Source organism: Jatropha curcas, chromosome 11 (assembly GCF_041381405.1).
Source record: "Jatropha curcas cultivar XTBG-Jc1 chromosome 11, XTBG_Jcur_1.0, whole genome shotgun sequence".
NCBI classification, from domain to species: domain Eukaryota; kingdom Viridiplantae; phylum Streptophyta; class Magnoliopsida; order Malpighiales; family Euphorbiaceae; genus Jatropha; species Jatropha curcas.
In genome coordinates this window covers 3,829,431-3,844,697 of record NC_143161.1, presented here as the reverse complement: position 1 = coordinate 3,844,697, position 15,267 = coordinate 3,829,431, and the positions used below count along the sequence as shown (strand labels likewise).

At 32.8% G+C, this 15,267-nt stretch overlaps 1 protein-coding gene across 1 annotated transcript; it reads left to right on the top strand.

Moving 5' to 3' along the window:
- The first annotated feature begins 8,810 nt into the window (after window positions 1-8,810).
- On the top strand, window positions 8,811-14,434 carry LOC105634053 (TPX2 (targeting protein for Xklp2) protein family). Its single transcript, XM_012216820.4, has 10 exons — window positions 8,811-9,142; window positions 9,226-9,304; window positions 10,093-10,833; window positions 11,091-11,312; window positions 11,424-11,467; window positions 11,553-11,642; window positions 11,733-11,829; window positions 11,913-11,984; window positions 12,286-12,396; window positions 13,801-14,434. The coding sequence occupies exons 2-10, from the start codon at window positions 9,263-9,265 to the stop codon at window positions 14,230-14,232; spliced, it is 1,851 nt and encodes a 616-aa protein (XP_012072210.1). The 5' UTR covers window positions 8,811-9,142; window positions 9,226-9,262; the 3' UTR covers window positions 14,233-14,434.
- Window positions 14,435-15,267: the final 833 nt, after the last annotated feature.

Below are 15,267 nucleotides of genomic sequence, written 5' to 3'. Positions count from 1 at the left end.
CACCGTGGCTAGTGCCCTCTCACGTGGGATTGTAGCCGGATAGAAACAAATGGGCTCTTACCCCCACGTGTGTTGAAATTAAACCTCATATTTTGCTTTTTTTTTAAAAAAAATTTTTAGCGCTGAAATTTGAGCCATTCCTATAAAAAGTTGGACCACAGTTGGTTGGAGTACTAACTTTGTATAGTGAAATTCAATTGATATTAATTGCTTAATTTGATTTTAGCTGGCGAAGCTTGGGTCAAGCATTATCCTCTTTGTTTATACCGTAACATGAGAACTTAAGTGCCCTAAAAAGGATAAAGCCTGTCTCTTATTTCTTTCAAGAAAGATCCCCAAGAAGCTTCTTCTTAAAAATCATAAGGATAACCTAATCATGATTTGATTCATGGGACAAGATGTATTCATGAACATGGTAATATTGATTGATTGATTGAAAATTTTCTCATCCACATTTACATATTATTTTTAACTTTTTTTTTAATATTTTTTATGTGATCAAGAAAATAATTAAATCACTTCAATTATAATAAAACATTTTCTAATTTGACCGAATGACTTTTTACTTTACGTATAATTATTTCAATTTTAATAATTCTCTCCCTATTAATCTGCTACTTAAATTAACACTGAGTGATATATTGTATTCACTAATTTTGATCAATTTTGAATTAGGGTATAATTATGACAAAATTACAATTGGGTGTCTATGGAATTAAGTTGAATTTAGGATGCAAAATTTGGGACTTTTTAACGGTTTAGCCCAAAAATACAGTGTATACAAATTTACCACTTTACTAGCAGGCATTTCGAAGGTGTGTCATATGGGTTCACTTTAATGGGCCCCAAGACATTATAATTACACAATAGAAAAGGGCCTAACTAGGCCCATAACTTCATAGATTATAACCCTATAAGCCTATCAGGAACAAATGCAAGGCCACTTTCAATCCACTAGTAAAAAAAAAAAAAATAGAAGGACCACTTTGCTCCAATCCAAAAGTGTCATCAATCATTTCCAGCTTTATATATATTGCAGGTTGGTTGCGTGTTCTTTCTCTGTATTTTGCTCAACTTTCCATTTGCCTTGGCTTCAAGAATTTTGCTTCATGTCCAGTAGAAGCTTAATTAAGGATTATATATATATATATATATATATATATATATATATTTCTCAAAATAATTATCATATTATATATAATATAAAGAAATTAATAAATATTTTCCTCCGTTACATTTATTTTTATATACTTTATTGTATATTGTTCTCATAACTTATTTTTAAGCGATTATTTGAGACAGTAAATTTAACTTGACACTTCACTTCGTCTCCTTAAATTAACTTTTATTACAGTATTTCCAATAGAAAAGGACATTCTACATAGGCATCAATCAATGTCAAATCTTCATTCCGCAAAGAACAAAACCAAACAAACAAATAAAAGTCAAGTCAAAATCATTTCATCACTAGAATTTTGTATGCTTCTCTTTGTTATGTACTTGCTACCTAATTCCAACATTATAATAGGCGACAACATATATTAGGTTTATAGTCATTTCTTTCAATCTAACTTGCTGATAATGATTATTACAAAATAATATTATTTTCATGTACCTATTAGGCATTTTTGTTTACATATATGCATGTCTGTACCTCCTTATTTCCTTCAAAAATCCAAAAATTACTTTTGTTACTGTTAATTTTACATATTCAGTGGCTAAATTTCTTAAATTAATTTCCCTTATTCGAACAAATCGATCTTCCAATACATATTTTAAATAACGATCATCCATAGATATTTAAAATAGCAAAAGATTGTATTTGTATTTAATTTGTTGACAAATTCCAAGGAAAAAATGCAAGAAATTTCGAGGGAATTTATCACAGCATTTATACCTTAGCCCAAGAATGGTACATACTCGAATATAGTTGCTTGTTGCTATCATCACTAAACTAATCAAACAAAACCGACGTTGACCGTCCGATCTTTATCCAACGGGCCACAATTCACATGGTCAAATAAATGTTACGGGACAAATTAAAAATGAAAACAAATTTAATCTTACGTGGCAGCACGTTGACGTGGACAGTTAGGCAAGATAGAAGCACACGTGGACTTAGCATATTGGTGGGGTCCATAGACATGTGATGTGGATGTCCTTACTGCCATACCGCAGTCATGTGGTGTTAGGGTTATGAAAGTACGTAGTGATTGAAGCCAAACAAACGAATAGAGGCAATTGCAAGCTGGCTTTGGGGTAAAGAAGAGAAAGATAGGTAGGGACTCGTGACTTGTGAGAATGAAGTAAGTACTTTTGTAGTTACTTATCCAGTTCTTTTCTTATAATACAAAGGGCATGGACCCTTAAATTTGACACCAACTTACCCTTTGGGTCCTACGATTTATTCGATTTTTCCTATAAATTATTTCAATTAATTGTCCATTTATTTATAAATCACACGATTGGCGATCATTTAAGGAGATTACTGCTTGGTGAATGCAAATGAAATGGATAAAATGTGAATAATAAAACCAAATGCAAAATGTTTATTTTTTGTTGGATGTAAATTTATAAAAGTAAAGAAATAATGATAAGTAAAACGAGATAATAATGGAGGATTAGGTGGTGTGGGCACAAAATAATGAAAATGATGCAATTAGAAAAATAGCATATGGTAGTGTCCACGTGTGCGTGGCTTCAATCTCCTTTCTTAATTACTAATAGGGGCCATGCTTTTAATTTGGTAGCTCAGCATCCAAGATTCAAATCCTTAAAAATCAATAACAATTTTATGCGAGGAATTAAAATTTAAATTGACCCATTTTATTATTATTATTATTATTATTTTCTCATAATTATTATGGGGGAGGAGTGGAATGAAGAGGGTGAAACTCAAAACCAGATTACTATGAGCAGTCTACCACTCATTTTGTCCAATTTCCATCATCATTTGTTATTTCTCTTTTAATAAAATAATAATCTTCAATAGGGTTTTATAAAAACACATCAATAAAAAAAATAATATTGCAAGATTAATTATGTAATTGAAATAATTAATTAAATTGTATTTTTTAAAACTAAAAGAAATTGTATTTACAAACTATTTTTTCCTTGCCTCAAATCTCACCGACAGGGTTTTCACTTGTGTATTAGGGATTAGTTTACTTGATCGCAACATTAATTGTATCTCTTGCACCAAAATATCCCTTGGAAAAAAAAAAAAAAACCCAACCGACATTATAAGTTCTGTTCTCCGAGCACTACAAATTAATCATAATTCCTCATTTTCAGGAAATTTTTCATGTTATAACATGTAACACTAGAAAAGGTACATATGTTTAACCATAGGTAGAAAATACACGTATATTTCTTTTATGACACTTCGTTTTTTAAATTCAAAAATCGTACTATATATCATTGCAAAATTTATTCAGGTGGAAAAGAAATTTTAGAGATTCAAAAAACATTCAATACCCAACTCATGTTTTGGACAAGATAATTTCCTCCAAGCTATTTTTGTCACAAAGAATGAAATAATATATAGTGCAAGTTGGGTTGCTCCAAAAAAAATAAAAAAAATGAAAAAAAAGAAGAAATATTTGAGATGAGAATAAATGCATGCAAACAAAAACTAATTGAGACATTGAAATTGAAAAACAGAGAAATGTCATGCTCCTTGTAAGGTAAACCACAGACAGAAGCAATAGAGCTGGGACCAAACCTTTGGCTTGCATTGCAGGGACCATTTAGAGATTGACAGGCCAAGATAATGGCTTTTGGTTCCTTTTTACAAGCCATTTTTATGACAATACAATACATGTTTATGAAAAAATCAGAGATTAAAAAGCAAATTTAGGGATACATCTTGTCAAAGACCACACCATGTCCCCATCTATTTGTTACCTTTTTTGAAATAATCTATCTTCCTAACTCTCTTAAGGCTAAGCTAAAAGCTTTCTCTTGAGTTTCTTTGAATTTGGACTTTAGAAAAAGGAAAAGAAGAAAAATTTATGTGATGATGCCCTTTCTATGGGCTTCTTTTTTAGATGGTGATTTTGACTAAACTAATGGAAGGTGGGTAATTGGTTTGGACTTTTTTGATTGCTCTACCCTTTTTTAGTGTCTTTAGGGTTCAAACACTTTGGTCTTTCAAGTTAGAGAAGCCCTACTGGCCCAACTCTAAAATGACTAGTCAATGCTCTTTGTGGTCATGCCATTGACATTAATGATTCAATTCTTCGCACTTGTAATTGTCTCAAAATTGCTCACCTAATAGTCTATCTTTTTTATTTTATTTTTTGATTGAGAGAATTGAAAATTTCTTAAAGGCAGAATGAAATATCAAGATTTAAATAGTTACCTATTGGGGAGGGGGTGAGAGATATTGTCATATATAATAATAAAATAAGATAAGGCTTGTTTATTGTATATGAGAACACTCATGTATCGAGTCAATTAAAAAATAATTTTTTTTTAAATATTATTAATGTTTTACATTTTTTTAGTATACAATTAAAAATTCCTTTATTCGATTCGAAAAATTATTTTTAATTGATTTGATGCGGTGGTGGGAGTCCATACACACCGTGCATGTAGACAGGAACCAGATTGCTTGAAATATGGAAGATTTAATGGACCTATTGGAGAGTGGTGACTCAAGTTCTTTATTGGGCCCTCACAAATGACTTACAAAAGCCTCGATTAGAATCTAATCCATTTTGAGCTCTAGTTTAAAAGGATTTCAAGTATTTTGGGCCTTGGCCCGTTACATGATACACTATCCACATCAATTCTGGGCCACAATTTTTGGACATCTACAAAATGAAGCCCAAGTTGACTGAGTTTAATCTCTCATGGTACAAAGGGGATAGAAAATTCAAATCTTTGTAACATTTGTTCTTTGAGAATTTCCCATTTGCAATTAATAATATTAGTTGTTCATATCCTAACAGTGGATACTCCAAGTTTCAAACCCTTGACTATGCAGATAAAGTTCACATGGAGATACAGTCTACTCTCCCTGTTGCTGTAATTGTTAACCTCTTTATAATTTGCAGATGGGAGAATTAGCATGAAAGTGCTAATGGAATGACATTAAACAAAAGAAAAAGTGAACAAGTACAAACAACTAAAAACTTGTTCGAGAAAACTAATCTTATTAAACATCTTCGTCACTAGGTGCTTTCTTTAAGGCTTAAGATCAAATTGGTCTTTTAAAAAATTTTCAATTAATCTAACCAAGTCCAGGGATTCTTTCGAACAAGAAAATGTGCATAAAAATGTGAAATATCCTGTAGAAAACGACAATTACCCTCTTTTATACAGAATGGCTTGTACTAAATAATACTAATTTAAATTTAGATTATCAAAAAAATGAATTACATTGAAAAAAAAAAATACAAGTACTTGTAATGCACTAAAATAAGAATTCTACTCAAAAAAAAGTACTGACTATTTTGTTTTAGAGCAGAGCTTTAGCAAAGCAACAAATTTTCTGATTTATATAGTTTGATAATTGGATGCCTGTGGCAATAAATGAAACTCTCACATTCAGATGCGTTATGAATAAATTAAGTCATATCCAAGAAGACAATAATAAATACAAAAACACATGGACTCACATGAAACAACAAATTTCATTATATACTAACAGAAAATATTCACGTGGGTTTGCCAAATGTGAAGAAACTTTCACGTTATAGCTCTGGCAAGGGCCGGTGTCAATTGTCACACTAGCTGCTGCAAGTTTTTCTATCTTAACTCTCTAAATATTAATTCTATACTCGGTGGTGGATTCAGCCTAGATAGTTAAGCCAAAAAATAATTTTACTTAATCATGAAAAATTAAATTTTTTTTTTTTTCAAAAATTGAATTATACTCCTTTGCCAAGCAAATTTGATCTACTACCTGAACCCCACCACCCTTGTTTTTATTCTTCTATGGTTGTTTAATTTTATAGTTGCAGCCATGGACTTCCATTTTGATGTGGATCTCTTACCATAATACTAATTTTTAATATATGCATGTTATATACATACATCTTCAAGAGAACATCAAGTTGGGTTATGTGTGGTGTCACATGGGTAGGGTCTTTGTTTAGACTCTTTTTGCATCATTGTCATTACTGTAAGCTAGAAGGTACCTTCTTGTATGGTATCATTATTCGTGATGTCATTATAAAAAAAAAAAAAAAAATGTGTACATACATACATGGATGATGGATGTGTTGTGATCTATTGTAATTAAATTTGTGAAACCTTTTGTTTGATGCAAGAAAAGACTAATTAGGTACATTGGATATAAACTAAATAGATTAGGTAGCAAGTGTGTATCTATTTGGTAGTTTGTTGTATTTTTCTTTTGGAGGAAGGTTAGTAAGGGCTAGGGAATAGAGAGAGTTGGCTTATTGTCGATGTTCAATGCTTATTATTGCCAAATGTAATCTTGTACATCTGTTTGTAGGACCTGAAATGTTTGACCTTTCCAATTAAAATGTTAAATGTTTAGTCAAAACACTATTTTTCCTTTTTTCTTTTTGTTGAGGGAGGGAGGAAGGAAGGAAGGGCCTGCCATTAAATCCTATCTTGGAGGTCTCTTGTTGAGTTTCATGTTCAAGTCATGAACGGATGAAGCAATAGATAAAAATAAGAGAATGACTATCTTTATTTTAGCTCGCTAAATCTTGATATAGATATATATGAAATTACAAAAAATAAATATACTAAAAGTTTGAATTAATGGAAGCAGTAGGGCAGCCAAAATTCTAAATTAAGAGGATAAACTTTTAAATGTCCAAATTAAGAAAGAAATATTAAAGAAAAAAGAGGAAATGAATGTAAATTCTCATATGGAGAAGAAAAATGAGAATAAAAGTAAACTATTTCTCATTTTCAAAATTTTTTTAATTTTTATAAGGAAATTTTTTTTTTTTTTTTTTGAGAACAGATTAAATAGATCTTTATCTTAAATTAATTTTACACCAAAAAGAATATTCAATAAAAATCCATGTACCATCTCAGGGGATTAAGGTCGGATTTTCAAGAACCACTACCATATCCCATGCTCGATTGCAAATGGAAGGAATGGCACACGACTCTCCTGCCACCAACGTGGCGCAATCCATTCCATTGATACACGTGCAGGTAGGACCACAAAGCAGTTGGTCCAACTATCTAACATGAACGGTCGAGATCCAACTCCAAATTTCCTCAGATCGTTGGAGGAGGAGAGAAATCTGAACTTACAAGGCTAGCGTGGGCCGGCAGTAACATACAATTGCCGGAGAGAGCGAAACATGCACGGCCCATGCACGTGCAATGATGGAATTGTGGTTTTGTTCCCAATGGCTTTCGCTCAAAGCTTTAACCAAAGCGAATGGATTCATGGACCCCTTTAATCTAACGGCTCTAATCATTGTATTAATCTATAGTTTTAATCATGCAATCCAAAAGTTTTGGGGTCCCACTTGGATATTAGTTTTAGATCAGGTCAGCCATTTTTTTTTTTTTTTTTTTGGGTGGGGTTGATTTCTGTGTTTGGACAAAAATTAAGTGATCTCAAAAGGCAAACTCACAACTCAATTGTTACAATCATTATTTTGATTTGTTTACCAGAACAAGCTTTCTAGAGACAGGATTTGTTTGAGAAAAGAAATGCTTTATCTTATTATCAATCTTTTTCTTTATATTTTATTGAAGATAAGGATATAAAGTACAATTATAATTATGAAAATATATTTAATGGATAGTTGAATTGGTTGAACTTTTTAAATATGATTAGCAAATAAATTAATCTATTGAATTATATTTTTAGATGAATTTTATTTATCAAATCAAGAATTCGTAGCTTATTGTCAGTTTATAAAATAAAAATAAATTATTATAATAAGAAGGTTATTAGATTATATTCCTAATCAACCAGCTTACAACTTACAAGGAGGAGGATTTTTTTTTTCTTTTTATTTCTAATTGCTAAAGGCAATATATTTCTCTATCATGAAAAAAAAAAAAGGGTTCATTTCCACATTAATTGGGCTCACTGGCCACTGCTATCTGGCCTCTTTTGACTGGCACTGCTATTATTGGCCACCTGTAGGACACTTAAAAGAATTATTAGACTCTAGAAAATTAACCAAAAGGCAAAAGATAAAGACTGAAAAGAAAATATTATTGGTTAAGATAATTAAAAAAAAAAAAAGAAAAATCAGCAGGTAATTAATTAGCTTATGATTAATGGTTAATCCAAATTACAGAACTGTATTAGTCAAAAACGAAGTCAACAGTTTAGTTACTGAAACGTGGCGGAAGCCTACCTTTCCATATATGTTCATGTCCAATCCACCATTTGATTCGGATACCACCGTTAGATTCACCAAACCAGATCCCGCATTGTAGACCGTTGATCCCGAGGACCACAATATGAGATGACGGACGGAGAATCATACACGTGAAATAGTTTTTAAGCTAAATTATTAAACTGACCCATACACTTTTTCTTTTTCTTTTTTTGAGGTGACCCATAAACTTTTTCAATTGATCCAATTATCTAAAAATTTTCAAATCAACCAACAGCTGTTAGAACAAACTGGTCAAGTATCTGTTTACTGTTAATTGAATGTCCTGATCAAAATAAGACAAGAAAAAAATTACAAAAAAGAAAAAAAAGAGGAAGGAAGGAGAAGCAGCACATGATGGCTTTGATTAACCTTTTTTTAAGCAATCCCCATTTTGATTAGATTCACACGTTGTTTAATTTTTTTTTTTTTTAAGTCACTAAACAGTACATTCACACCAAACAGAGAAAGTTATCATTTCCTTTGAAGAAAGAGATCTCTGTCACTGGTAGACAGACACAGAGAGAGAGAGAGAGAGAGAGGGAGAGAGATCTGTAAGTAGGGAGGTGTTTGGTGTTTGGCATTTACTCTTAATACACGCGATTCCTTTATTTCATTCTCTCAGAAGCATTTTTTTTTCTTTCTTTGCTTCTCTTTCTATTTTCATTATAAGGAAAAGAACTGTTCTGTCTCTTTCATTGGCGGCGAAGAGGTTTTGGACAGAGCTATTCTGGAGTCAGTTTGGATCTCTGCTGGAAGTATCAGTGAATTTTTTCGTGTTCTATTTCTGCAAATGCCTGCTTAAGGTAATTATGGTGGACTTTAGGAACTGGAGTGTAATATGATTTTTGTTATTGTTTTTGTATCTTGATTTGTTTTGTATTAGCAGGTGATTGGGAGTGGTTTAGCGCTTGATTTGGTCAAGTATGGCGGGAGAGTTTGAGGAACCTTATAACGTTAGTTTTCAGGTATCGTTATTATTATTTTTCCTTTCCTTTACTGATTTTATTCTCAAGGATCTAACTGTGATTAATACTTCTATATGTTTTTTCATGATTGAGTTTGATAATCCGTTTCTTACCAAGCTTGATTTAATTATCAGTGATTTTATTGGAAAATTAGGTGGAAAAAATAGTAATTTGGTTGCTTTCTGCTTTGATGTTTGATTATTGATGATGGTTCACTATTTTCAGTACTACCATTAACTATTATTAGCATCATTATCGTTGCCAAATCTGCAAACTTGCACAGTAGCATCTGATTCTTCAATGATTATTTTCTAAAAAACCTCATTTGATCCACATATAAATAAATATATAAAATAAAATAAAGCTCTTTTGGTGAATTACTATCATGATAATCCCTGGATAGAGCTTTATCCTAAACAGCAACCACACTGCAGTAGCGAAAGTCTTGGCTTCTCAATATAAAGAAGGGCAACACTGTGTATCTTTGATAGCAATATGATGGAATTCTGAATTCATGTTCCTATATTTATCTGTTATAAAACAGTATATTAATTTCAAAGTAGCTATTTTTCCTTATCTCTTTATCTTATATGGACTCGGTATAATAATAAATGTCAATCTGCTATAAAATGTGAGATTCTGTGGCCGTTGGCCTGTTGCCAATTGTTCTGCACGTTCTGGATTAATAGAAGTTTGCTTGCTTGAATATTAACTTGTTTTTAGCTCTGCCGCTGCGGATTACTCATTCCATTGTCAGCTTCTTAACTCCATTCCTTCAAATTTGGCAGACAGATTCTTTGCACTCTGGCTCTATATCATTTGGAAGATTTGAAAGTGAAAACTTGTCATGGGAAAGGAGGTCGTCTTTCTCTCACAATAGATACCTTGAAGAGGTTGAGAAATACTCAAGACCAGGTTCAGTTACTGAGAAAAAGGCTTATTTTGAAGCCCATTTCAAGAAAAAGGGTATGAGGCTACCAGATTCCTTGGAGGGCCAAAGTGGGAGAGAATACCAAAGTGAAAATGATGCCTTTGAAGATGTGGGTTACAGAGAAGATGATAATGTCATTGAAAGTAGCAATTATGATCACTCTGATGAGGATGTGCTTGAGAATGCTGACTATACAGAATATGATGGATATGCTGGAGGTCAATTTGATCATGCAAACAATAGCAGCCAATATGCAAACTTTGATGAGAGCCCTGATGGTTCAGAGTATCCTGGAGAATATGAGAGAATGGAATATGAAAGAGAAGATCCTGATGTTTTGTCTTCTGAATCTCAAATAGAACCTGCTTCAGACAATGTTTTGGTAGAATGTGTACTTGAAAATGTTATACCACAGGAAGCTCATCAAACTGAAACTAGATCTAACAATAATGATAGACGAGAAATAGAAGTAAGCAAGAACCTGAATGGCATTACTGCTAATGGGGAAGAATCAATATCCATTGACGCATCCCAAAAGAGCGAAAAGGCTAGGATTGATCAAACAACTACAGTTCCTCAGCATAATCTTTCTCCAAAGGTTTGGATTTATATTCTATCAACGACTTTTTGTTAATTACAGGCAGAGAAAAAAAGTCAAAAAGAATAAAAATATATCATGATTCGTGCAAGCTCAGAAAACAATAATCTCTTGGTGTAGGATAATTGGGTTTAAGCTTGCTTTCTTACCAGAAATATGCCTATGTGCTGTATTTTTTTGTCCGTCCCATATTTGGTATTAAAATTTTTTCCAATGGCGTACTTAATAACCTGTACACTATTTTTCTCTCTCTCTAGTTAAGAGCTGCAATAGGGAGTAAATATATAAAGCGTGGATTGAAGTCTCAAGTTAATAGCAGCCAATTCAAGAGAAGCAATTATAATGATGCATCAAAAACTGTTGCAAAGAAGCAGAATAGAAGGGACAGAGAAAGTTCGCAAAGAATGAAATCAGAAAATGAGTTGCCGCAAGCTGCCATTCCAACTAGACGTTCGCTGCTTAGAACTCCAAAAAGAGAGGTTTGCTTTCCTAAGGCAATATTCTAGGTTTGTCAACTGTATATTTTTTATGTTTACTTAATGTTCTCATTTGAAGCTCTTCCTGGAATTTGCTTGGTCTTTTGTACGCAGGATTCTGAAGGTTATAATTCAAGATCAAATCTTGCAAATAAGAGGTACTTGCTGTCTCTTGCAAATTGCAAATCTGCATGTTAAATGGGATCACATCCATTTAAACTACCTATCTTCTTATATTGCTAGTGAAAAAGAACCAAAGTTAAAGAAAGTAGTTGAATCTCAACCTTCTGGATCAAAGAAAGTTGAACCAAGAACAACTCAGAATGCAAACAGGTATGTTGGATATATCATTGTGTCTGTTGATTTGTGAAAATGCTTATGTTTATATCTTCTGACTTATATGTCGAATCGTATATGTTGCAGGCTTAAGCAGACTGCTAGCTCAGCTAAGGCAGACACAAGGAGGACTACTGCAGCTTTCAATTTCAAAAGTCATGAACGAGCAGAAAGGAGGAAAGAGGCAAGCTAGATTGCTATTTTTTATTTATGACTTTTTTAAACTTTAGGGATTTGAATACTTACCTCTTTCTTCTTGTGATTCAGTTCTATATGAAGTTAGAAGAAAAAATGCATGCTAAGGAGGCTGAGATGAATCAGATTCAAGCGCGGACACAAGTAAGTGAAATCTTTCAATAACTATATGATACTATTATCAGTAAAATTATTGGAAATTTAATTGTGGGTGTGGCCTACTTCATTTATGTCAAAGGAAGATTGGTATAAATGTTAATGCTTCTCTATTAGAAGTTTCAATTATTGTGTACTGTGAAACTTCTGATTGAGTGCCAAAGGACATCCCAAATGCACAATTAAGGTTTTAATGGATTAATTTGCTTTTATTTGAACACCAATTCTTACACATAATTTTCTCCTGCAGTTTAATTTGTATGAATTTAACGGATTACCATTGTTTTAGGAAAAGACTGAGGCTGAAATTAAACAATTGCGGAAAAGCCTTAATTTCAAAGCAACTCCTATGCCTTCTTTCTACAACAGTGCTGCATCACCAGGTTCCAGTGGAAACAAGGTACATTAGCAGATTTCCACTGCTTGGTCTCAATGTAGTCATTTTGCATAGTAATAATTAACAAATTCAATAATTTTATTGAATTAATGGCAAGATAGTAGTAAAGTCAATCTATAATAAGCATGTCTATTGATCATAAGCCACGTGCTAATAGTTGTGTAGATCAATTGTCGTGTTCTTTCATGTGATGTGCATGTAGTTATAAATGAACAGATTTGTTCTGCATTTGTTAATTTCTGACGAGAACATCTTTCAGCATACTACAAAATTCTGCTGCTAAGTACTATAAGTATTGAGAGGGATCAAGCATCAGACATATAAGCTGTATCATGAATGGTTGAAGGGTTCATGCTGAAATGTTGTAATGCTGTTAGGGTTGGTTGGTGACCTAAGAAATTAGATTTGGCATCTTTAAAGAAGGAAGAAATGATAACTGCTATGGCTAAGTGCACACAAGGTTCCTCTTTTATTTTTCTTCCCCAACCCTTACAGCTTAATGTAAGCAACTTTATGCCAAATGTTGAATGAGGACATACTTCGTTTGAATGGAAATTCTATATGACTACCTAAGTACAAGTTGAAGCGTGAATCAACTTTGAGGGGAAGACAAAAGGAAATAATGTTTATTAATTAATCTATTTTCAGGTAGGAAGAAATGCTTAGTGCCATGACTAACTGCACACAAGGTTCCTCTTTTTTTTTTCTTCCTCCCAAACCCATTATAGCGAAAAGTAAGCAACTATATGCCAAATGTTGAATGAGGAAACACTTTGTTTGAAGGGGAATTCTATATGACGACATAATTACAAGTTGAAGCATGAATCATAGGGGAAGACTAAAGGAAATAATGTTTATTAATTAATCTATTTTACTGTTGGAAAAAAAATATAAGAAGGCATACTATTCCATTAGCACATGCAACAGATTTTGCTGAATTATCTCTTGTACCATTAGTCATCAGGTTCTAGACATTATTCATGCACCGATAAAATGTCATCCCCAAAATTGCCAAGCTGTTTTCTATACTTTTTTGTTTCTGAAGGAATCAATTTCATTTTGACCATTTGATGCTCCTGTAAAAATATGATATTCCATTCTGTCGTTTGATGAACTTGAAGGAACTATTCATTTAAAGAGACTTGTTGAGGCAGATTTATTTTAATGTAGGAATCTATTTTTAAAAAGCATGATAATGGGAATTGCCTAGAGATTTTCTATATTAGGTTGCTTTCATTTGCTATGAGATGGCCTTTGTGAGCCTCTACATGACCCTTTCTTTGTGATGTTTCTGGATGTTAGTCCAAGTTCACTCCTTTCTGCCTGAAAATGACTTTTTGTTTGTATTATCTGAGTTATATATATATTTTGCGAGAAAATGAAGCCTGCTTTTCTACTATGTCTCAGGCCACATCATCTAAAACCAAGCTAGCTAAAGTACATCAGAAGTCACCTAGTCCAGGGAGTAGAGGTGCTACAAGATCACAATTGCTTTCTAAGTCAGGACATAACAATGCTGACTCTAATGTTGAGTCCTTTGGGACAACTGATTGCCATGTGATAGAGCCTCGTGAAGCTGGTGAAACTTTACCAGCGAACATCGAAGCTGTAATGAAAAATAGTGGCACTGGGAAGGAGTCAGAGAAGGTGAAGGAATCTAGTCTGCAAAGACATAGAATGTCAGAGAACAGTAAAGTGTCAAAAGATCAGAGAGTTGAAGGTAAGCTGAAAATGGGAAACCGGAGAAACAGCAGTGAGATGGTGCGGAAAAACATTGAAGGTGTTGGAATTGGCAGCAGTTCAGGAATGGGCGGTGTAGCCGTCGGTGTCGCCTCCTAAACGGAGTTGTGATGACTATCGGCTAAAAGATTCTATAACAGTTGCCGATGATGAGCAGAAGCACAAAGCAAATGGCAGCTGGATCAGGCAGTGTTCTACAAAAATCTCTAATCATTGCAATTATACCGTGTGGAGTGGAGATAGCATTTCCTATGTCATTGCTTGATTAGGTAATGAAAATGGTGAATTCTTGAAGAGTGCTCTTGCGAGGCCGTATACCAAAACACCAACAGGAGTTTAGTCTATAATCTGTAATGAAACCAGTTATTAATATAATCCCATAATAAAAGTATGTTGCTTGCCTCCTATAAAAGACTGAAGGTAAGCGAACGATGCCTTTTTTTTTGTGTGTGTAAAAGATCGTGTAATTTATTTGAATTTCATAAATGAAGACAGAAAACATTATTTAGGTTTCTGTAAGTGGTGGTATTCGCTTCATTTGTCGTTACCTGTAGTTATTCCTGGAAAAGCATATATTCCATTATGCACAAATATCAAGAATGCGTTTGTTACCTGTAACAGGCGGTGACGAAATTAAGGATATGGTCTTTTAGTCAAAGGTTTGTTACAAATGTTACATAGCAATTGCATAATAGGACTATAGCCTATTCTATTTCATGTGAGTTGGTAGTTGTTTTTAGACCAATTCAAAACTTGCACACAATAATTATTAAAAACATTTCCTTTCACCAAAAATGTTAATTAAGCAATTTCCAATTTCCCTAACAGTGAAAGATTCATGTGCAATCCACTTTTTTAAAAGGGTAAAAATTTTTTTCTGTAACATAAATTTGATTCAAGGAAGTGTAACAAAAAATATATTTATCGAAATTACATCTCTTGATTGCAAAAACTATGTATATATTCTTATTACGCGGATGAATTAATATACCCTTAAGCATGAGGTGATTTTGAAGGAAAATCTTTTCACGATTTCAAATTTTCTAGCTTTCACTTTTTTGATTTTTTTTTTCTGAAAATAACTTTCACTTTTAAAATAAAGTATTACAATTTATTAAATTACTATTAACAACA